Below are 23,582 nucleotides of genomic sequence, written 5' to 3' on the forward strand. Positions count from 1 at the left end.
ATATATAGGCAAGTTCCCGAAAGTATTAAATACTCAAAATTTATTAGTAATATTTTAAAATATGATCCATAGGCCTCTCATCGAAGGCACTTGCCACTCACCAGTTTCTTGAAATGTATGGAATTGGAATAAAATATTGTCTTGTGTACAACTGTGAATGAAGAAAATTTTATTGCTTCTCCTTGTATCTCACTTCTTTTTATTGCTCTACACAAATTTTCAATATTGCTAAATTAGTACCAAATCTACGTACACAAGGCTCTATAAAGACCATGAATAGTTGGAAATATGAGGAAGATTAGAACATGGGGGGCTGCATTGGGAAAGAGGGAAACATCCTCAAAAAGTCAAATTTCACAAAGACAAAATTGCTAATAATCAATCCAACCTATGATATTATGCTATAATCTTTCATTATATTATATATGTGTAGGAGAGGGACCGAGTTGCTCAGTATAAATTAATTATTGTGTCTCAAACTTAATAGCCAACACCATTTTCTCCACAAAAGAACACTTGCCTCTTTTGTTAATAATATAAAGAATCGAAGTAATAAAAGTGACCAAAAATTGAAACGTACGTTTAAATCAACTCTCACATTCAATGACTAATGGGATCGAGCATGATCAAATCCGCAACCAATATGCCTTTCAAGTGACTTTTGTACTTTATTTTATGTACAAATCTATGTGATAGACATGTGAACTACTCGATGCCGAGGTTTTAATTTTCTTCTAATAGAGTGGCGTCCATGTGCTCTAACCCCCTAATTTTTTTTATAAATCATTAACGATGAAAGCTCTATGAGAAATCTCATGATAAAGACTCTCTCCCATCTCTGATATATGTATCGAGAAAAAATTTATCTGGTTGATCCCTTTTTTCGAAATGGGAAATAAAAAAAGGGACTTATAAATTTCTGATATGTCAGCTCTCAAAACTTTGGAAAACACTCGTTTTAGAGTTAACTTTTAATTGAAAAAAGATACCCTTAATAAATATGGTCGTGTCCAAATTACACTTTAAACTTAACAATCTCCAAAATGGTTTTACCCTTCTTTTTTTCACCAAGTTTTAAGAAGATGTCCCTACCATTGCAGTGTGCACGATTTTGACGTATTCTGCCTCTTTCTACCTCTGTCTCTCTGTCATCCATACGCCTATTGGTTTGATATTGTCTATATAAGCACCCGCACGAACTCATGATCAGGCAGTATTAACTAAGAGCAAATCACATCTCTCCATCTCTCTCTTTCTTATTATTGGAGCTCTTCTCAAGAAACAATGGCAGGCTTGCTAGTACTTGCAGGGGTATTCTGGGGGATCTGCATCTTGAGTGCTGCTTTATTGAGATGGAATGAGTTCAAATACAGGAAGAAGGGGTTGCCCCCAGGTACCATGGGGTGGCCTCTTTTTGGAGAGACTACCGAGTTTCTCAAACAAGGTCCAGGATTCATGAAAATCCATAGAGCAAGGTAGATTTCACCGTTCTTGTTGCAAAATTCATTTTCCCTATCCATTCTCATTCTTGTTTCGTAAAAAATAATTCGGATTCTAGTCATTCTTAGAAAAACTTCTACTGCTGTGACAGATATGGGAATTTCTTCAAGTCCCACATCCTGGGATGTCCCACGGTTGTTTCAATGGATCCAGAGCTAAACAGATACATTCTAGTGAACGAAGCGAAAGGGTTAGTATCTGGATATCCTCAGTCCATGTTAGACATATTGGGGAAATGCAATATTGCAGCAGTCCACGGCTCTGCGCACAAGTACATGAGAGGGGCATTGCTTGCTCTTATCTCCCCCACCATGATCAAAGAGCAACTCCTGCCGAAAGTCGACGATTTTATGAGATCCCATCTTAGTGATTGGGATAGCAAGATCATAGACATTCAAGAAAAAACAAAAGAGGTATGTTTCGGAAACTCAAGATCCAGTGAAAGACTTGTTTTTTGCCGTGTTCCGTTGTTCTTAGTTCTGACACTATAATATCCATGTTTATTTCAGATGGCGTTTCTGTCATCATTGAGGCAAATAGCAAGTAATGAAGCTAACTCAATAGCTCACGATTTCATGCCTGAGTTCTTCAAGCTTGTATTGGGAACTCTTTCACTGCCTATTAACCTTTCCAATTCAAACTATCATCGCGGATTCCAGGCGAGGCGTAACATTACAAGCTTATTGGGAAAACTAGTAGAAGAGAGACGAGCCAGTGGAGAAACTCAGTATGATATGCTTGGTTACCTTCTTCACAAAGAGAATAAATATGAGTTAAGTGACGAGGAAATTATTGATTTAATCATCACAATCTTGTATTCTGGATATGAGACCATTTCGACTACTTCTATGATGGCTGTCAAGTACCTTCATGATCATCCAAAAGTACTTGAAGAATTAAGGGTTAGTGTAAAACGTTTGAGCTCAAAGTATGTGCTTAAGTAGTTAGACAAATCCCAATTATCCTAACTCGACTTCAAATTTACAGAAAGAACATATGGCAATCAGGGAAAAGAAAAAACCCGAGGACCCTATTGATTACGACGACTACAAATCAATGCGTTTCACACGTGCGGTAAGTAATGTAAACTCTCGCATGATAAGTTTAGCGGGATAAATTTTCAGGGAGCTGATCCTTTTTTTCCTGATATTCTTGATGCAGGTGATATATGAGACATCGAGATTGGCTACAATAGTCAATGGAGTTTTGAGGAAAACAACTAGAGATATGGAAATAAATGGTATGGATATACTCCTTTGACTGTATATTTAATGCCCTTCTGTGTTCTTTGTAATTTTTGTCAGAACATGTTCTACCTTACTGCCCTTTCTTAAAAAATAGTTTTTAACTGTAGACAAGAAATCAAGATTTACTGTATTAAAATATTTTATAAAAGTAGCAGTTGCATGCCTAAGCGATGATAGAATAAGAGATCCATCTTACTTAATGGACCCCACACCCTATCAAGATCCACATGGAAAACCTACCATTCCAACCCAAGACATTCCATTGGTGTCCCCTCTTCTGTCCAAATGAATTATTTTGTTCATAATTGTGGATAAGAAAGAAGGAATCCCAAATCTCCAACTGCAATTTCTCTCTTCAGTCAGAAACTCAAAGTCGGCACCTTCTGTTTCTTGAGAACAAACTATTATTGTGATATGATCTAGTTTACAGCAAAATATACTAGAGTTCAAGATAACATAAGTAACACCTAGCTTAATTATTACGCCATTACTATATTCTACATAGTCGTGTTCATCAAAATAGCTGACCCGCCCTGATCTTGCTGTGTGTTGAAATCAAATGTTGCTACAAAGGCTTACCTCTTGCTTGATCCCATTTCAGGATACGTCATCCCCAAAGGATGGAGAATATATGTGTACACAAGAGAGGTCAACTATGATCCACGATTGTATCCCGATCCATTAACATTCAATCCATGGAGATGGATGGTTAGTATGCAAAACTCCCAGATTCAATTATTCAAATACTATACAACTAAAGATAAAGCATTTAAAGAAAAACAAAATAAAATAAGACCGTAGAAAAGCAATACCTGAGACTGTGCCGTGCATTGCAGGAGAAAGGCCTTGAAAACCAACACCATTTCTTGATTTTCGGAGGAGGCACGAGGCAGTGCCCTGGAAAAGAACTGGGATTGGCTGAAATATCAACATTTCTTCATTATTTTGCGACAAAATATACATGGGAAGAAGTTGGGGGAAACAAGTTGATGAAGTTCCCAAGAGTTGAAGCGCCTAACGGACTTCACATTAAGATTTCTACTCATTAAATCCATCTACAATAACAATGTACAGAGCGAAGAATAGCACAGTAGATTAGAGTAATTTTGGGATGTACATTACTTTTTTTCAGCTAACACAACGGTCAACGAATTAGAGAATTGAAACCCATTTTTCCAGATTAATAATTCAGCAAACGATCCATCCACCCGTTTGTTTTCACATTAAGCTAACGCTACATGAAAATTACGTTAATATTAATACCATGTCATCAACCACGGACTCGGTTGAAAAAAAGTGTAGGTGTTTCCTGCGGCGAGGTCCACCGCGGACCACGAGTAACATCTCCGGTGCTGGCAGCACCGCCGTGTAGTCATCAAATGGGATGATCTCCAGTGCATCGGTGCTTTGTTATTTTACCAAATCGGGATAAAACTACCCTCTTAAATCTCATTTATCGAGGGATCTAGAATATTTAGGCTCCGTTTGGTTGAGTATATTAAATAAAGATAGATTAATAGTCAAATATTTATCGTTAAAATTTTAAAATGTTTTAATAATCATTTTTACCATGTTTAAGATCCAATTTTATGGATAACTATTTGATTAATAGTATTAGATATTAAATCGGGTCAAAATGATTATTAAAACATCTTAAAATTTTAACGATAAATATTTGACTATTAATCTATCCTTATTTAATCCACTCAACCAAACACACCCTTAGGGTTTAGTCAAAGCGTGAAAATTCCAGCTCTAAACCCAACTGAATGGGGGATTAAATTGTTTGTGTGATTTTCGTTTTCATTTTCATTTTTAGTATTTCCAAAATTCATTACTTGTTAGCTTGTTCAGATAAGAAAAACCAAATTGAGAACTAAAATGTTATAATATCATGTATATCATATTATGAAAAAACATATATTTTTAATATTAATATAAAATTAAGGATAACAAAAAAACAAATAATATTTTAAATTCATATTTGCTGTCCAAATATATTGGTTATGATTGAATCGATGAGTTTGATATGAAAAAACATATATGATTTGGGGAATAATTTGAACAATGGTATTAATCTTAATACATATTTGAAAGTCATCACAATTATTTATTAGAAAAAAAATTGTATTTTAGTCCTGTATGTTTATCTCATTATGATTTAGTCATCTATGTTGGTTGTCAAATTTAAATGTCAATCCATTACATTTGTTTTTTAAGAAATTTTTAGCTTTTTTTCGATGTGTCAACGACGTAACACTGATGTGAAATCACAATATATAAAATGAGTGAAGTCGCAAAAAACCAAACACAACCTACAAAGTTTTGTGCTTTTTTTATATATTTACTATGGGCATTTTGTACTCCATGTTAAATGAATTAAATAATGCGCCTCTCCCATTTTTTTAAAAAAATTTTGGAGAGATTTTGTAACAATTTGGTCTCAAACTCGATACGTCATTTCAAATTTGAAACTTTTTATAAATTCATTAACTCACTCCCCCTATTTCTATTTATATCTATTATTACAAACTTCCATTTTCTAATTCCACCTTATAAATTCAGAAATACAAATAAGTATGATAAAAACTAATAGTATTTTTCTAAAAAAAAAATAACTACCTGAAAAAGAAAAGAACATTAACGCGAGGTCTCCCAAAAACATAGGTCAACTACCTCTTTGAACAATTCCCCTACCATTCAAATTAATCTCCAAATTAAATACCCTCCACACGTGCCTATCCCACCGCTGTCGCACGTGCAAACACGTACCCCTTAAATCTATAATAATGGACGAAAACAGTGTGACAACTTAGTAACGCCCACCACCACCACCATTTACCTCCGTTTCTCTATTCCCTCCACCGTCCGCAGACATGACCGCCACCGCACCACCGCCGTTGAAAGATGAGCTCGACATCGTGATACCGACGATCCGAAACCTTGATTTCTTGGAGATGTGGAGGCCATTCTTTGAGCCGTACCACTTGATCATAGTTCAAGATGGTGACCCTTCAAAGACAATCAAGGTCCCAGATGGCTTCGACTACGAACTCTACAATCGGAACGACATTAATAAGATCCTTGGCCCCAAAGCCTCATGCATTTCCTTCAAGGATTCTGCTTGCCGTTGCTTCGGATACATGGTCTCCAAGAAGAAGTATATATACACCATTGATGATGACTGCTTTGTAAGTGAACAACGAATGCGCTCGTTACATAAAGAGGACATAATAACCTTATACGATTAGTACACTGAGTGACATGCAAGAACATGTTATTTTTACCTTCTCCGCGTGATCTTTTCTATCATGTTTCAAGTGCATTAGATGTAGGTAGCAAAATCTATTAGGCCTTACCTGCACCAGCAGGTTTTACCTATATTTGATGGTGAATTGTGTAGGTTGCGAAAGATCCGTCTGGTAAAGACATCAACGCCCTCGAACAACACATCAAGAATTTGCTTTCCCCATCAACTCCACATTTCTTCAACACACTGTATGATCCTTTCCGGGATGGAGCGGATTTTGTGCGTGGATACCCTTTCAGTCTCCGAGAGGGTGTTCCAACGGCTGTTTCTCATGGCCTCTGGTTGAACATCCCTGATTATGATGCTCCTACACAGCTTGTCAAGCCTCTTGAGAGAAACACTAGGTATGATACGTACATGAAACAAGATATGTAATAGTATTTATAACAGAAAAACTAGGCTGTATTAGTTCTCTTGACGTGCCTTGTGGGATGTGTGTATACAGGTACGTTGATGTCGTTTTGACCATACCCAAAGGCACCCTTTTTCCAATGTGTGGCATGAACCTTGGATTTGATCGAGACCTCATCGGCCCTGCAATGTACTTCGGACTCATGGGTGATGGCCAACCCATTGGGCGATACGACGACATGTGGGCAGGCTGGTGTATTAAGGTACGATATTTTTTGACAGTACACAGCTTGTAGTTACAGAACCAAGACTTCTATTCGATTCAGGCAATCGAGCGCGCTGGAAATTCTGATTATTGTTTTTTTGTTCTTGATTATCTTGCAGGTTATCTGTGATCATTTGGGACTGGGAGTGAAAACAGGGCTCCCTTACATCTGGCACAGCAAAGCTAGCAACCCGTTTGTGAATCTTAAAAAGGAGTACAAAGGAATCTTTTGGCAAGAAGAAATAATCCCATTCTTCCAATCCGCCACGCTTTCGAAGGATTCAACCACTGTGCAGAAGTGTTACCTTGAACTTTCTAAACAGGTGAGGGAAAAGCTTGGAGAAGTAGACCCTTATTTTGTGAAGCTGGCAGATGCTATGGAGACATGGATTGAAGCTTGGGACGAGCTCAACCCTGTAAAGGTCAAGGCCAAGTAAACGAGGTTTCTTGAAGTGGGGAACTTGGAACATCGTTGAATCAGACTTCTAATAATTTTTATATATATGTTTTCTCTTAGTTACTGTTTAGTCGAAAAGTGTGCGGTATTCGAATTTGTTTTATTTAATCTCCATGAGTTGTGGTCATAGACATTGTTTTATGTAAGTTAAAATTTGACTGTTCTTACAAACTGAGATGGTATCCTAGATCAAATCTCCGTTTGCTGCATCCAAATGAATATTTTTTTAAGATATGTTTTGCTTTTCCCACATCACTTATCTAAAGTCCCGCGAACGTGATTCTTAAAGAGCATAACCACTCTGGCAGAGACCAAAGACGACGAACAATACAACTCAACTTTTAATACAAGCTATACAAAAAAAAATCGAAAATGAAGTAACGAAAATGCAGCCGAGGACAGATAAAAAGTGACTATATGGTTATTCCTCGCATCAAAGTTACTATAGGCACAGAATAAAAAGACGTCTTTTTAAGTCACGAATTAGGAGCACAGCCTTCAGTCTTGATGCGCTTGCTTGGGTTCTCGTCTTCTTTGTTATGATTATTTAGTCGGTTGACTGCTTCTGCGCCAAGAAGAGAGACGTGCTTGCTAGTAATCTTACGACCGGCCCTCAGCTTAGGACCCCAATGCCGCTCAGGATTTGGAAGAAATCTAGCAACTTTGTTCACCTTAGACTTGCTAAGGGAAGCAACAGCTCGTGCAAAATTAGCCTGCAAGTAACAACGGTACAATAGAGTTTTAACATGCTTCTCACTATTGGGGAGTTATTTTTTCAGTTAAATTGAATGTTATCTAAAGCTTATTATAGATAGAGAGCAAACGATGAGGGGAGGTATTTATAGATTCGAAATAGTGGGAGGGTGGCGTTGATTACTAGCAAAACAGGTTCCTTGGCAAGGATTACACTTCCGGCCTGATCGTGTGGCTGAGCTTTCACAGGATGCTTCTTGACCTAAATAGACGGCTGACATCAAATTACGCACAAAGCATCGAGAACTCAAAAATGTGAAACCATCTTTTCCGAAGATAACTAATTATGTGCAGTGTATTTGCATGAGTATGGAAATATGCTATGCTATGCCTACCCAGCAGCGCATAATGTCCCAAATCACATTCATGGGAGCATCTGTTTTTAATCCAAGGGGATTGGCATGACTTCCAGATATAAGATACCCTGCATTGATCACTGCCGAACGAAATATAACTGCTGAAGGAGATGTGCATTTTAATGTTGCACACAGATTGTGCAAACTCAGAAACAGAGGGACATCAGGCAATTCCTGTAAAATGGATCAGGACCATGTAAGAACACAACAAAAAATTACGGGAATAAATTAGCTGCAAATTCTTCGTTTCTACACAACATTTGGAAATACTGAAAATAATGAATGCAGCAAAGTATCTCAACTCAAATCTTTCAAAACTTTGTAACTTCACAGGATGTCAGGAACAGATATAAACTTTTTAAAGATCATAAACCAAATGTAAATTTGAAATAAACCACGATTCTTCCTTTTGAAAGGTTTCTGGGATTTCTGAAAATCAACTGATTAGAAGGGTTCAACTAAAAAGATGCTCTAGGTGACTCAGAAGGCACGAGAAAACCTTATTTATGCTCGGGTTTCAAGAAACACATCAAAGATTAAAGCATTAAAACAATTCCATGAAATGGATGTTCCCATAATGGACTGGTCGATTACCATTAACAAAGACAAGTAATCAACACTATTTGAAATGTATTTCTACAATCTTGCAAAAATCAACAAAGGGATATGTAGCTAGTTTCATTAGTAATATGTAAACCTCAACCAACTATATCCAATCAAAATCTTTGCCAAGAAAAGGCAGAATACCTCTGAAATCGTAGTCAATACAGCTGAAATCTTATCACAAGCAGGATAATTATCTTGCGCAGAATTAACATCCGCCAAAATTGAAGTTACCCATTCCTGATCATGGATTGGGGCAGACCATATAGGCCCACCCATGTTGTATTTCTTGCCGCAGTGGCTGCACACTAGGGGAACAACAGGACCAAATCCAGGATGGTATTTCACATTATTATTCTAGAGGAACAAACAAGGGAAAAAAACATCATTTCATGCACATTATTCAAGAAACGAATTGCATAGCATCACGTGGTGATAAATTACATTGAACAAATGATAGGAAAGTCTTATATACCTTAGAGACAGTCCTTCCAATTGGCTGGAGATGAAAAGAATCACAGCCAGTGCACTGATAAACATATGAGAGCTTCAAAGGAGTGTTCTTCATCGCACTTGCTGAACTGTAAGCGATAATTCCATAAAATAGACAACACCACACAGATTGCTAATCAAACCACCCGGCAATACCGATCAACAATCTTGGAGGAGAAACACTAACCTGTATATTAAAACAAAAACTCGTACATAAAAATCCATTTGAACAGATAGAATGGGAACAATGCATCTCTTGTGACGGTTTGCATGGCTCTGTATTCCAAAAGAATATTTAATGTATCAGAAGGCCAGAAAGAACAGCACGATGGGAGAAACATAAAACCAGCAGTATCAACTATCTAAAAGAGAATTTAGAGTAAAATAACTGCTTAAATATATTTATGAAACATAAGCTCATGAGGCAACAAGTAAAATTGCTAATCCAATAAAGATAGTGTTTCACATGGACCCCGTTGAAGTCTTACTTCCTTGAGATAAAGAAGTTGTCCAAGTGTACAATCAGCAAGTTGAACACGATCTTCATCTATAGTAAAATTGTATGTTGACATACACTTCACGATTGAGATAATAAAGGAGCCGTTTAAGGTAATTGGATAAAACAACTATTTTCACTTTGTAGTCAATCAAGTGATAACCAAGCCAAACAACTAAAACCAAAAACGAGTTAAATGAAAACCAATAATATCAAACACGGAAAGTAAGCAAAAGACGGAGTTGATACAAAAGTACAGGATCAAAGCTTTCTGTTTTCAGAAATAGCCTGGACCTAAATATTAAACATGAAGGTCATGTAAAAAACATACCTCAATACACGCAAGAAGGATCCTCAAAGCCATCTCATGGCAGTATTTTCCTCTCAGCGGGTAAGAGCCATATCTACTCCACACAAGTCGAGAATTAGGCATGGTTACTTTCTGAGGTCACAAAGATACAAGTTTGATGACTGAAAAATCTTACTTGGAATAGCAAGCCTCACCATTGCTCCCACACAGCACAGCCATATCAGTTGCTGTGCACATCAATATCCCTCCATCTGCAACCGATTGGACAGCAGAGTCTAGGAAGACAGATGGTGAACCATATGGGTCAAGATCAACCTGTAATAACGACCAAGGGAGCAGAGAGTATATCTCACCAAAATAGAATAAAAAATAGATAAATGAAGTCCAACGAATTTAAACAGCTATGAAATACCAAAAGATTGGAAGAAACAAAAGCCAAGCCTGGAGTGATGTACTTTGTAAAGATGGTAAAGATTGTGGAGAAAACATCATAAATGTGGTGCTCGCATACTGATTAAATTGCCAATATTATGATTGCTCAAAATATATTTAGGTCAATTATGGGATTGTTGGACTATCTTCAAAAACTCTCCATATGATACCCCTAATTCATTTCAAATGCTATCAGTGATCACTTTTAACTGAGAAATATTGCCTCTCTTGCTTGTGTTACCATGATAGGCCTTTTCTTTTCTGTATCTGTATCCTTTCCCACTATATAGCTGGGTATGTACTATCCTTATCATATGACTGACAAACTAATTTTGCGAATTTCCTGTTTCTGAATCAGTAAATGCATGCAACACAAGAATTTGTCTTTTGATGAAATTATTAAGCATACCGTATCAAATTCTTTTGGATGGGTAAGCATATAAACTCGAGCATCAGCAAGCTGGGATTCCACCTTCAAGCGTGCTATTGAACCGTTAAAGTTTATATTTCTCCTGCAAGCTTCCACAGATGCTGCAAAGGAGGAGTAATATTAGCATTTGAGTAGATCGCACAATGATTCTTGATACGGGATTAATCTATGCTACAAGGGTGAAATTCACCCCATATGGTGCGGCTAAATCATAGCCATTGGATCCTAAAAATGATGTTGGTCCTTCATAATTTTTATGAGGGGCCCACAAAATCAATGGTGCCGAAGCCATGGGCCGCTTCTATCTAGGAATAGTATAGACTCTCCCGGCAGTAAAATGTGCATGGTTGTACGAGGACTCAGAGTACACGTACGGGTATGTCAAATGAAAAAATATCCTCATCTGCAAAAATTAATATCCCTCACAAAATTTAAATGGACCAACAATAAAAATAAGTCTTCCACCTTAGCTTGCTTTCCTTTTCTATATATAATGAGTGAACTCGCCTTCATCATTGTCCAGGGCCACAACTTGACCAATTCCATCAACTTCAAGGGCATATCTCAAAGCTCTAAGTCCAGAGGCCGACAATGCCTGTGAATTGAAAATTGCAGCACTCATGTAAAACACTATTACACAAACACTGATTGAATGATCATACCATACGTAATTTCTTGAAAGAAAATTCAGCAAAATGATAAAATGAAATGATAAAAAACCTCAAGAACTCGTGGTGGCATCAATTCTCTCTGGATGTTCCCCAGGTAATTAGCAGCTGGATTTTCGTAGATGCCGCAAGGTCCCTCTTGTGATATCTCTTCGGAGACTTCACACTCTACATTATTTTCCCCGTTATGAGGAATGAAATCTGTAATACCTTTCAGCTCAACAGAAGGCTCCTCTGCAACCTTGGGTTTAGTTTTCATTCTTTTGTATAGCATTGCTTCATGCTCTTGTCTGCGTTTTGATATAAATGTTCTCAAAACGGCAATAGACATGTCTCTGTTGTTAACCTGTCATAATTATCATAAATGAAAACCTCAGATTATATCAACAATATGATCATAAATAAGGAAAGTAAGGTAATTAAAGCAATTGAGCAAGCTTGAAGTTACTCCAGTTGGCAATATCCTCCCAGAGATTATATGATCACTCACGAAAGCTAGAGTAAAAACTAGAGTTTTCACAAATTACTTAAGGCTGAAAGAAACCCCGAGGTAATTCAAATAATTAATCAAGTGACATAAAATATGATGTTGCATTTGGATTTACGAATTTCAAATCCATGAATTTGAAATGCATTCAAATATATTTTTGTAATTAAAAAAAAACACGAGACCATAAACTTCAAATAATCAACTTGTATGTTTATATAGTATCTCTGTTAATTTAACGTGCAAAATATAAATTATGAATTTAATATTTTGTCTATTATTTAATTATTAATCATACAACAATAATCAAAATCCATTGATATCAAATTCAGCCCCAAATACAACCTTAAATCCACTAAGAATAATAGAACACTACATCAATGTTGCAAACAACTAGCTTCCCGTCCACTAAATATAGATTAATAACCAAGAAAAACACAATATTTAAGAAGAAAACAGCAACACGAGATTTAACATCGCACCTGTGCTTTATTGAAAAAAACTTGATTTTTGGTGTGCATTAAGATTTCAGCCTTCCCTTCTTTAATCACGGTGAAATCATTGAGAACAAACGGCTCCACTGCTGGGGTACCGTTCTGCTTTCTCCCGTCATCCACGATTACTTCACCAGGGCCGCCCATCTGTTCGGCAGACAACAGCTTAGAGCGCAAAATTCGGGGACTTTAGGAGGGTTCTGCTGCTTGCTGGAGTTTCAGAGATGAACTTGTGAATCACACTGAAAGATCTGTATTAGAAGCACGTGGGTTTATTTGGAAAGTGGAAAACCCCTACCTCTGTGTGTGTGGACTGTGTGTGGCAACAGGATTGTGTGTGCTGACAAAAATTACGGCCAAAATCAAAACAATACATCCATTGATTTGTTTAAATATGTTTAAATAGAAATTTTAAACCATCAACTAGTTAAATGTTTGGTGCAACTCAAGTTTTACATTTGAAATATAAAAAAATATTGATATATTATCGTTATTTTTAAATTTAACTTATCATTTTTCATCATCTATAAAAATAACAACGGGATAAGATGAGGATGAGTTTGTCATTTCTATCACCACCCCGAATTGTATCCCTGCCCCCATCGTCGTCCTCGTCTCTTTTTGGTTGGGGTTAGGGTCCTTTAACCTGAATTCGTGGGGATCAAATCAGCATCCTCATCTTCATCCTCGTTTCAAAAAGAGTAATAGAAATGTGCACATCCTCGAACCCTAAATTATTATTATTATTATTATTATTATTATTATTATTATTATTATTATTATCATCATCATCAGAACAGGTTCGTGGGTTATGATAGTATCATCATACTCGTTCTGAACTATTTCGGAGATTCAAAAAAATCCCCAAACCCAAAAATTAGTCTCCAACCCGCTCCATTTTAGTTTTCCCCACTAGAGAAATTGTAATTTCTAATTGTTTAATTTGTGAATCAAATAGTATTGTTATCGTAATAGATTTCAAATCAATGCAAATATGAGAGTTATTTCAATTACTTGGTCATTCAAAAAAATTTCCTTCAAATGTTATGTAGTTTTTGAACGATTCCATTCCTTTATTTTTTCCATTTTGTTTTGTTTAGAACGTCTCAAGATTATTAACATCTTACATCTCTATTTCTCTTGTCAGTGTTTGACATGGAGAAATATAGCAAGCGTCGGTGTCATTGTGTACGTGTTGCATGTATAATCGGATTTTTATGAATAATTATTTTTGAAATTTAGTTCATTTTTATTTAAAAATGCGAACAATTATATAGAAAATATTTTTGATCATTTTATGGTAGTTTGTAATTATTTTCTTTGGATAATGTGCATTTTTTTAAGAATATAATGATTCATTTATATTAAAAACATATTTTAGTAAATATATATATATAAATTTACTAAAATATGTTTTTATAATAATGAAAAAATGATTGAGATATTTTTGTAAATTTCAATTGATGTCACGAAATCGTACCAATAAAGATCTCAAGTTTATATATATAATACATACTCAAAATAGCTAAACTGATAAAAACAATTAATAATGACTTTAATTTAAATTCAGAAAAATCTAATCTCTAAAAACTCATGAAAGATGAAACATTGCATATGTTTTGCTTGTTTCCTATGAATCGCCAGCTCCAAACTATATATTAATTTTTTTAATATTAAAGATTATATATTTTATCTGACATGTTTATGTTTTATATATACATATAATATCAACTAATATCTTTTTGTTATACATTACAATGATTAGTTAGCAAATATTTCCAATAAACTTCTATAGTGGTAATTGATCAATTGTTTTTTTTTAAATTTATTGATAAAATATTCACACTTTTTAACTGATTAGTTATGTAAATAAAATAAATAATAAAATAATATAAATAACCACTTCCATTTCTTATATATAAAAGAAATATTAAAATGATTTGTTCATTCGATCTTTAAGTCCCACCAGAGAGCGACCATGGAACTCTATGCGACACACGTTATTCTTCAATAGTAAAATATGCACACGACGTATGTATTATTATTATTTTTAATTTGATCAAATAATATTAAACAATTAATATGAAATTATTTTCAATTTAGAAGAGTTGTTCGATTTAAAATGAAAATTTTGTTTAGATTTTTTTTATGTAAAATATTGAGTGACGTGAAGAAATTTTTAGTAAGATAAAAAAGAGAATTTAATAATATATTATAGATACTATCAATTCACGCAGTCACGCATGATTTGCGTGCAAATAATTTTAAGCTAATAAATAAATATTTCAATTAATTTATATGTCATATTCAAGGGGAAAAAAACAATTTTTAATTATCTTTAGAATTTGGGGGGAAAAAGTCAAATATGAGATACAGAAGTTATGTGTCGTAATAAAATTATGTTTTTATAATAATTTTTATATGGTATATTTTAAGGAAGAGTGAAGTCAATTATCATGCAAAAATAAATTGCAAGAAAATCAGAGAAGGAGATCCGGAGCTGCCCCGGACTAGTTCATTCTCCTTTTACCATGGAAGAATCCAAAGTAACTCTCCATGGATTTTGGACGAGCTCTTATGTTTACAAAGTGATATGGGCGCTGAAGCTCAAGGGAGTGCCATTTGAGTACATTGAAGAAGATCTACGCAACAAGAGTGCTGCCCTCTTGGAGCACAACCCCGTCCACAAGAAAGTTCCCGTGCTCGTTCACGGCGGCAAAGCCGTGGCAGAGTCCGCCGTGATCCTCGAATATCACTACACCAAAAACGGCAAACGACAACGGATCGTAGCCTCCTTAAAGCTGTTGTAATTGAGGGTGTTGTTGAAAGTCCGTTCAACGACAACGGATTTAATCCGTTGTGATAGGTCAAATTTGCGACGGTTTTATCCCAAACCGTCGCTAATTCAAAATTAACGACAGTTCATTAAACCGTCGCTAGTTCAAATGAGCGACGGTTTACTTAACCGACGCTAATTTGAAATTAGCGATAGTTATTAATCAAGTCTGTCGCTAATATTAGCGACGGTTATTAATCACAATTTTCGTCGCTAATTTGTTTCGAAAAATAAAAAAAATACCTTTAATAATTTAATAAATCTAAAAAAAACTTATAATCGAAACTAAAATCGTGTAAAAGAAAAAATTTTAAGTGTTGTGAAGTGGTGAGAAAAATTTTAAGTGTTGTGTGAAGTGATAAAATGGTGTAAAAGAGAAAAATTTTAAGTATTGTGAAGTGTTGTGGAGGAAAATGGACCGAAAACGTGATATTTATAAACAATTTGCGACGGTTGTTGTTTAAACCGTCGCTAATGTTGAAACTGTCGCATGATTTAAATTTGCAACGGTTTATATTTACACCGTCGCTAATTTTAGCGACGGATTTTGTAAACTTGTCGTTAATTTTAAACATGCGACGAGTTTTTGTTTAAACCGTCGCTAATTTTATTTTAAAACCTAACCGTCGTTAAATTTAAAATTAGCGACGATTTTTGAAACACCGTCGCTAGATATTGCAACGTTTTCCAAAACCGTTGTTGTTTGTCCGAAAACCACGCTAATCGACAACGGTTTCTTAAAACCGTTGTCGATTATCCAAAAAAACACGCTAATAGACAACGGTCATTGATCCTAAAAAAACGCTCAAAGACAACGATTTTATAGAACCGTTGTAATTGACACCAAAAACCGTTGTCTTTGACCTTGAAAAGGCAACGGTTTTTAAAAACTGTTGTCTTTGACCCCCAAAGACAACGGTTCTTTGGCGCTCAAAAGACAACGGTTTTGGATAAAACCGTGGTTAAAAACATAAGACAACGATTTTTCACATACGACAACGGTTTTATGCAGAATTTCTTGTAGGGTACGTAGAAAAACATGGCCAGATAGTGAAAACCCCTTGATGCCTGCAGATCCCTCTGACAGAGCCCTCGCTCGTTTTCGGATCGATTTTGGGCAGCAGAAGGTGATCATAAATGATTATCGAAATAAGAATTTCACCCACCCAGTTCCATTTCAAAGATTAAGTTTTTGAACTTTCTTGATTTGCAGATGCCAATCTTTTTCGCCTTCTTTCTATCTTCTGAAGAGGATAGAGAAAACACGGGAGAACAAGTGTTGGAAACTCTGAGAATCATCCGAGATGAGGCGCTGCTGGCAGGCAAGAAATTCTTCGGCGGAGATAGGATTGGATTGGTGGACTTTTCATTTGGGTGGCTCGCCCACTGGCTCGAAGCCGTGCAAGAAGTTGTTGGGTTGCGGATCATGGAGCAACACAGTCTGCCTAGATTGTGCGAGTGGGCCTTCAGTTTCAGGCAACAGCTTGTCATTAAGGAAAATCTTCCGGACAGGGAGAAACTGGTGGCATGTTTCAAACAAATAAAGGGGAGATTACAACTTCGGGGTCGTGAATTACAAATTTCTTCCTGAGTTACGTTGTGTCCTTCGACATTATTATAACTTTCGGTTCATGGATTCATTGTGGTGTTATTGTCCAATGAATCTTGTTTGTTCCACAATTTTGATTTGGACATTGAATAAAAAAAAATATTTATGAGAAAATTATAAATTTGTGAGAAAAGCAAGTGGAGATTTTTATCTAATTTAAATGTACAATCCAAACATAAGAGACTCGAATATAAGATCTTTTGGGGTTGAATACTTGGCACTAGACCAAAAGATCATTGAAAGAGCATGTTTAACCCGCCAAAATTTGAGATATTCCAATCTTTAGTTTTACTTTCGAACGAAATTACAATTTTACTCTATTGCCCAAAAATCAAGTCATATTTAGAGATGCCAACTTTTCCCACGAGTTTGAGGCCCCACAGGGAAATCCGAAACGGGGATGGGGATCCTCGATTTTTTCGGGTTTGGGTTCGGGTTCGGGGATTTTTTAAAATCCCCGATGTAGTTTGAGACAGGTATGGAATTACTATCCCCATCCCCGAAATCCCCGAACCCGTCCCGAAATTAATATCAATAATAAAATAATAGTATTATTAGTATTAATAATATTATTAATTTTTAAAATATTAATAATAATAATATTATTATTATTGATATTGATATTAATATTAATATTATTATTATCTCTAATAATAATATATAATAATAAGTTTTGTTTTGAGAAAATATCCGAATCCGTCATCGTCTTGTCATATTAATATTTTTGAAACGGGTATGGAGGCGAGGATGGGAAGTTGATCCCCGAAGTTTCGGGTTTGGGGATTCTCCGAACCCGAAAGAGCGGGGATTGGGGCGGGTATGAGGGTGGAGATGGAGTTCGGGGATGGCAAACCCGGCCCCGCCTCGGTCCATTGACATCCCTAGTCATATTGTTAATTAAGGGAGATGTTTCCATATATAACTAACTTTTTTTAAAATTCCAAAACTACCTTTCATACATTTGCCTTAATATATATAATTATATTTTTGGAATTGACCCTTTCAAACAAATAAAAAATTATTAAATTTTATTTATTCATTTATTTTTTTTAGTAGAATAGATTGTGTCCAGTCGTTAATAATTATAATGTAATGAAGAGAGAGTGGTATACATGGATGAAACAGGTCCAGTCTCAAGCATGATTGACCTGCATGTGGGGGGTTGACAAAATGTTGGGCCCAATATTCTATTGGATCAGATTGACCTCAAGGCAAATGACCCAATTAAAAATCGGTCCAAATTGAATTGCGTTCTAGTAGTCTGAGTTATTTTTTTCATATTTATTATAAATTAATTAAATAAAAATAAAGTAAATTGATAGAAAAATATATACATTTTAAAAACTTCGACCGTAGAATTATAAAAAATACATGTGAAGGAAATATATAAAATATAATTTTTTGAAAAAGAAAAATATATCGGGTTATCAGACTCGGTTTAATGAGGCCCATTTCATCGGATTCGACAAGATTTTTGGATTTCAAATATACTAAAAAAATATTTTGGGTTTTATGCGGGCGCATGTCATTCTTTCTTTGGGATTTATTAGTTGAATTTTATAGAGTTTAAAAATATAGATATATTCAATTTAGATTTTCATATATTCTATAAAAATTTAATGATATTCAATGTAAAGTTTTAAAAAAGTCATGTGATATTCAAACTTGATTTTTCAAAACTCTACAAAACTATAAAGATATTCAAAATATCAACTGGCTTTTAATGATTCCATGAAATTCTATTAAATATAAGAATTAAAGCCTGATGTATAACTATAAAACTTCAAAAATTGTCTTTTATTCAACCTAAAGATTTTTATGGACGTTTGATTAGGAAATGTTTCAAACATACATATTTCTTTAATTTCTATTAAAAATAATATCAGTACAAACATTAGTTAATATTTTTTTTTCTTTGTTTATTTTCTTTGGATTTTTTTAAAAACATATTTTTTTATTACTAATAATAGTTAAAAATCAGAATTATTAACATCATTCAATTTATTTTTCGAGTTCTGATCACAAAACCTAACGTAATTTAAAATTATACTTAATAAATTTTAATAAAAATTCATCACATTACAAACAAAAAAAATTATAATATTTATTGTAAATATCCTAACGTGCTTATATATTCTTTATTTTCAGGTATTCACATTGAACTGTTACTTCAAAAAAAAGTAATAAAAAAACCATAATTACAAAATACATAGAGTTCTATTAATTTCTTACAAATATCATTAAAATTTTGCAAAATAAATCTACACGATTCTATAAAATTTGTGAGATTCTACAAATCTATTCCACGAAAGTCTACTATTTTAAAATAGTTAGCAAATATCTCCTATGAATAAGCAAACTTGTGAACTTTAAAAAAAAAAAAAAAAAAAACCCTATCTCGATTATTTTTTAAAAATTCCGATAAGATAGGGCAGTATCATAAATGCAATGTTGGTTATTATATCTTAGATATTAAAGACAATATGTTGTGTGGTCGGACTCGCATCAAGACAAGATATATATATATAAATATATATATATATATATATTGCGAAAGGGAATTATTGATACATTTGAACCCGTGAACAAATAGACTTCCCGAGAAAAAAATAACACCACTTGTACTCTTCAAAATCAGAATTTTGTGCCGCAGATGGCACAAACTCATAGATCCACAAAATTACCATAAAATAGGATGGATTTTTCTTGTTTAATGCAAGGATATGTTCTGATGTGATGGAGTTTTTCATGACTCGAAAAATAATTATTTTTTAGCATTAATCTATCTATATCCTACCGAAACTCGAGTACCACAGCAAAATCACATGATGCAGTCTATAGGCAAAAAATTGATGAGCAAATTCATGCAAATGTAACCTACACCACGTTTTGGGATGTGAAACTAGACAAATACGCATGAACTTTGTGAGAGCTTTGAACATCTCGTGAACTAACTGGACCCCAACTCTCAATCAGCAAATTAACTGATGAAGGAATATTTGAAAGGAAAATAATAATTGTGGGTTTTGGTTTATTATATTTTTAAAATTTAGTTTCGATGCACTAACTTTTATGTTTTTAAGTCTTGGTCACATGACCTACTTGATCAAATTAGTCGAAAATTAAAAATTAGTGCATTATTTTAAATATATTATCATCTTTGATCCCTTCTGTGCATGCCAATCTGCTTAATACTTACTAATAATTGCTGCAAGTTTGCAGTTTACTTGTTTCTTCATGAATGACATAAAGACCCACTCTAATTCTTTGCTAATATAAAATGATGACACTGGGCAACACATAATGCAGCTCCCCCGGCCATCACAAAATATATATTTAGAGGAATTTGAGCAGCTCTTACAAAACCTTTCTCTTGCAAATTAATCAATACTTTGATTCAGTTTTATACAGCTGATTTTATGTTTCATAATGTCTTTGTTTTGGGCACTGATTTTTCTTAGTTTTGCTTTTAGTGTCAACTGCTTAGAATCCAAGAATCGGAAGAAGGTTCCATCTGCTGTTCTTGTTGGAACTGTGTACTGTGATACATGCTTCCACCAGGATTTCCCCAAAGCCAGCCGCGCTATTCAAGGTCGCATTTCATATATAACTCCTTCATTAAAATAAAATTTTCGATGTCCGGGTGGATGTCGAAGGTGGACTTTGATTAAATTTTTTGCATGTTGTGTTTTAGGTGCAACTGTTGCGGTAGAATGCAAGAACACGAGATCAAGTCTGAGTTTTCGGCAAGAAGTGAAGACGGATAATCATGGAGAATTCAAAGTTAATCTCCCTTTCCCTGTGAGCAAACATGTCAAGAAAATCAAGGAGTGTTCCGTGAAACTTATCAGCAGCAATGAACCCTACTGTTCCGTGGCTGCAACCGCAACTTCTACGTTGTTGAACCTTAAATCAAGAAAAGAAGGCGTGCGCATTTTCTCTGCGGGGTTTTTCACATTCAAGCCTTTGAATCAGCCACAGATTTGCGATCAGAAACCAAGAACCTGGAATTTCAAGAAACAACGTGTTGATGACGACAAATCTTCGATGGTTTTAAACGCTAATGATCCAGCATTTTTGCAACCAGTTCAAGATCCGCCGTATAATCCACCTGTTTTTGGCCATCTCCCACCGCTTCCTCTGCTTCCACGGCTGCCACCGCTGCCACAGCTCCCCCAACTGCCGCCACTCCCCGGGATTCCGTATTTACCACCTGTACCTGCTAAAGAAACCGCAATAAAGTCCCTTCAATTATCTGATGAAGAGATAAATCAGCCTGCAACTTCCAATATTCCATTTGTACCAAATCCGTTCAACCCACCTATATTTCCCCCGAACCCTCTTCAGCCGCCGCCGGCTTTAATTCCTCCCGTTGTTCCTTCTCCGCCGGCGTCGATTTTTCCGCCAGTTTTTCCTTCTCCTCCAGCAACTATTCTCCCTCCAGTTTTACCTGCGCCGCCATCACCGCCGGTTTTTAAGCTGCCACCGATACCAGGTCTTACTCCATCAGCTCCGCCACCACCGCCACCTTTTCCAATCTCTTTCCCTCCGTTTCCCTTCCAGCCGACGCCCGGGTTTCCCGGAGTGCCGCCTGCTGATGTTTCAAGTTCCCCTTGATTTGCAGTTTATAGAGTGACCACATGTATAATTGAATGCCACTTTTAAAATCTTTACGCGAAAGTTTGAAATAAATTCCCATAATCGTTCACCTTTTGAGGTTTTATTATGTTCTAGAATATATATTAAACAACTCAACAAATGTCATTCCATAGTCTTTTTTCTAAAAAAATTATATTAGCTGATACAAATATTAAATGAGAAAAAAAAATGTAAAGAAATATACACATTATATATATATATAATTATATTCATCTAAGATGTGTATCTTTCGAATCAATTTCATTCTCACAAATCAAATAATGCAACATCAATTTTATTTTATAGCACATAAGAAATACATTAATTTAACTTAAATTCTTGAAAATTATAGACAATATTTAGCTATCTACTTTGGTCTTGGTGTTGATTGTCTTTGGTTGGTCTTTACTGAAATCTAATGAGTTGCAGTTGCTCTTGCCGTCAAGACACATAGATGGCCTATTAATCTTTCATTCAACCATTTTGGCATCTGCTTAAGACTGCAAGTTAATCAATCTACAAAATAATAACAGATATTTTCTTTGAAAGTTTTTTCTCAGTTGCACCAATCGATTTTCAAATTATTCGTATTACTTTCCAGTCTAATGAAACTGCTATGCATATTGATGAGTTATAGTTAGATATGTGAAAATGGGTCATATTCGTCGAGTTGATCTAATCTGTCATGTAATGAGGTTAAAAAAAGTGTCCGTCTCTCTTGTAAAAATACGGAATCATAATCTTTTGCTGACCGCAAAAATGGATAACGACTAGATATAATAACCACTTGTGGAAGGAGAAATCCATAGTTCCCGAACTTAAAAGGAAGGAAGGTCTATGCCTTTTGACACCAGAAGAAACTGCTCTGATACTAACTGCACTTGGTATTGATCGTAACATTCAAATATATATTGCTGCTGGAGAAATTTATGGTGGAGAAAGTAGATTAAGAAGTATGGTCAAGACATTTCCCAACATGGTTAGTAGTGAATAATTAATGCTTGATCTCGAAACGCCTGATTTCATGTATTTAGACTTTAGAACATTATTTTCTGACCACTAATCAAGTTCTGTGCCAATAGGTCAAAAAGGAGACATTGCTGGAACCGCCGGACTTAATGTTTTTCCAGAACCATTCATCTCAAACGGCAGCTTTGGATTATCTAATCTCGTTGGAGAGTGACATATTCATTCCGACATATGACGGAAATATGGCTAAAGTTGTTGAAGGACATCGCAGGTACATTTATATTCTTGTGGGATATATGACATGAATTCTGCATGTCTTCTATGTTTTAGCTGATTTTATTAGGTTGGACGGCAACAACGGTCACTTTGATTGTGGTAAGATTTAAAACATTTGAACCACACTATTACAATCAATGATGGATTATAGGATTAGTGGTAAATATTCGATCCTACTTTGTATCATCTTTTCGTAAATATGTTTGTTCAAGATCTTTGTAATCCTTTCAGGTTTCTTGGTTTTAAGAAGACTATTCTACTGAACCGACGAGTTTTGGTTGATTTGGTCGATCAATACAACAAGATGAGTTCTCATCTCACGTGAAACTATCCCGTGAAAACCGAGTGGGACGTACGGCCAAAGAAGCGTATCATCATTTCAGAGAAACCAAAAGAAGAAGACTACTTCTATGCCGATCCACATGAATGTCTTATGGCCAATTAGAAAGGTTCCATTGATCATACACAGCTTGTGTATTTTATTCTGCAGATATTATTAATTCTTTTACATTTTTTGTTTATCAGCTTGTATATACAGAGATTGTACGCTGTGACTTACTGGGCCGGATGCGTAAAAATTTTTGGCAAGCAAGTGAAATAAAA

At 35.1% G+C, this 23,582-nt stretch overlaps 6 protein-coding genes across 6 annotated transcripts; 5 read left to right on the forward strand and 1 right to left on the reverse strand.

The window, feature by feature from the left end:
- Positions 1–987: 987 nt before the first annotated feature.
- On the forward strand, positions 988–3,998 carry LOC140969153 (cytochrome P450 85A1-like). The gene is made up of 7 exons (XM_073430418.1): positions 988–1,475; positions 1,592–1,913; positions 2,010–2,402; positions 2,488–2,574; positions 2,662–2,740; positions 3,349–3,455; positions 3,584–3,998. The coding sequence occupies exons 1-7, from the start codon at positions 1,285–1,287 to the stop codon at positions 3,794–3,796; spliced, it is 1,392 nt and encodes a 463-aa protein (XP_073286519.1). The 5' UTR covers positions 988–1,284; the 3' UTR covers positions 3,797–3,998.
- Positions 3,999–5,541: 1,543 nt separating this feature from the next.
- On the forward strand, positions 5,542–7,185 carry LOC140969139 (probable UDP-arabinopyranose mutase 1). The gene is made up of 4 exons (XM_073430397.1): positions 5,542–5,938; positions 6,151–6,401; positions 6,503–6,671; positions 6,793–7,185. The coding sequence occupies exons 1-4, from the start codon at positions 5,624–5,626 to the stop codon at positions 7,108–7,110; spliced, it is 1,053 nt and encodes a 350-aa protein (XP_073286498.1). The 5' UTR covers positions 5,542–5,623; the 3' UTR covers positions 7,111–7,185.
- Positions 7,186–7,395: 210 nt separating this feature from the next.
- LOC140969140 (tRNA (guanine(26)-N(2))-dimethyltransferase 2-like) lies at positions 7,396–12,996 on the reverse strand. Its single transcript, XM_073430398.1, has 12 exons — positions 12,640–12,996; positions 11,723–12,016; positions 11,510–11,597; positions 10,982–11,103; positions 10,316–10,455; positions 10,162–10,234; positions 9,522–9,610; positions 9,318–9,423; positions 8,987–9,199; positions 8,219–8,413; positions 8,008–8,085; positions 7,396–7,843 (listed from the first exon to the last, which is right to left on the reverse strand). Exons 1-12 carry the CDS (start codon positions 12,796–12,798, stop codon positions 7,607–7,609), a joined length of 1,794 nt encoding a protein of 597 aa, XP_073286499.1. The 5' UTR covers positions 12,799–12,996; the 3' UTR covers positions 7,396–7,606.
- A 2,119-nt stretch (positions 12,997–15,115) lies between these two features.
- Positions 15,116–17,150, forward strand: LOC140969146 (glutathione transferase GST 23-like). Its single transcript, XM_073430409.1, has 3 exons — positions 15,116–15,404; positions 16,516–16,614; positions 16,701–17,150. Exons 1-3 carry the CDS (start codon positions 15,183–15,185, stop codon positions 17,076–17,078), a joined length of 699 nt encoding a protein of 232 aa, XP_073286510.1. The 5' UTR covers positions 15,116–15,182; the 3' UTR covers positions 17,079–17,150.
- A 3,128-nt stretch (positions 17,151–20,278) lies between these two features.
- On the forward strand, positions 20,279–21,804 carry LOC140969107 (uncharacterized). The gene is made up of 2 exons (XM_073430328.1): positions 20,279–20,688; positions 20,791–21,804. The coding sequence occupies exons 1-2, from the start codon at positions 20,526–20,528 to the stop codon at positions 21,711–21,713; spliced, it is 1,086 nt and encodes a 361-aa protein (XP_073286429.1). The 5' UTR covers positions 20,279–20,525; the 3' UTR covers positions 21,714–21,804.
- Positions 21,805–22,264: 460 nt separating this feature from the next.
- LOC140969103 (rhamnogalacturonan I rhamnosyltransferase 1-like) lies at positions 22,265–23,556 on the forward strand. The gene is made up of 3 exons (XM_073430322.1): positions 22,265–22,713; positions 22,817–22,974; positions 23,211–23,556. The coding sequence occupies exons 1-3, from the start codon at positions 22,690–22,692 to the stop codon at positions 23,302–23,304; spliced, it is 276 nt and encodes a 91-aa protein (XP_073286423.1). The 5' UTR covers positions 22,265–22,689; the 3' UTR covers positions 23,305–23,556.
- Positions 23,557–23,582: the final 26 nt, after the last annotated feature.

The sequence above is a fragment of the Primulina huaijiensis genome, unplaced genomic scaffold, assembly GCF_012295235.1.
Source record: "Primulina huaijiensis isolate GDHJ02 unplaced genomic scaffold, ASM1229523v2 scaffold40239, whole genome shotgun sequence".
NCBI lineage: Eukaryota > Viridiplantae > Streptophyta > Magnoliopsida > Lamiales > Gesneriaceae > Primulina > Primulina huaijiensis.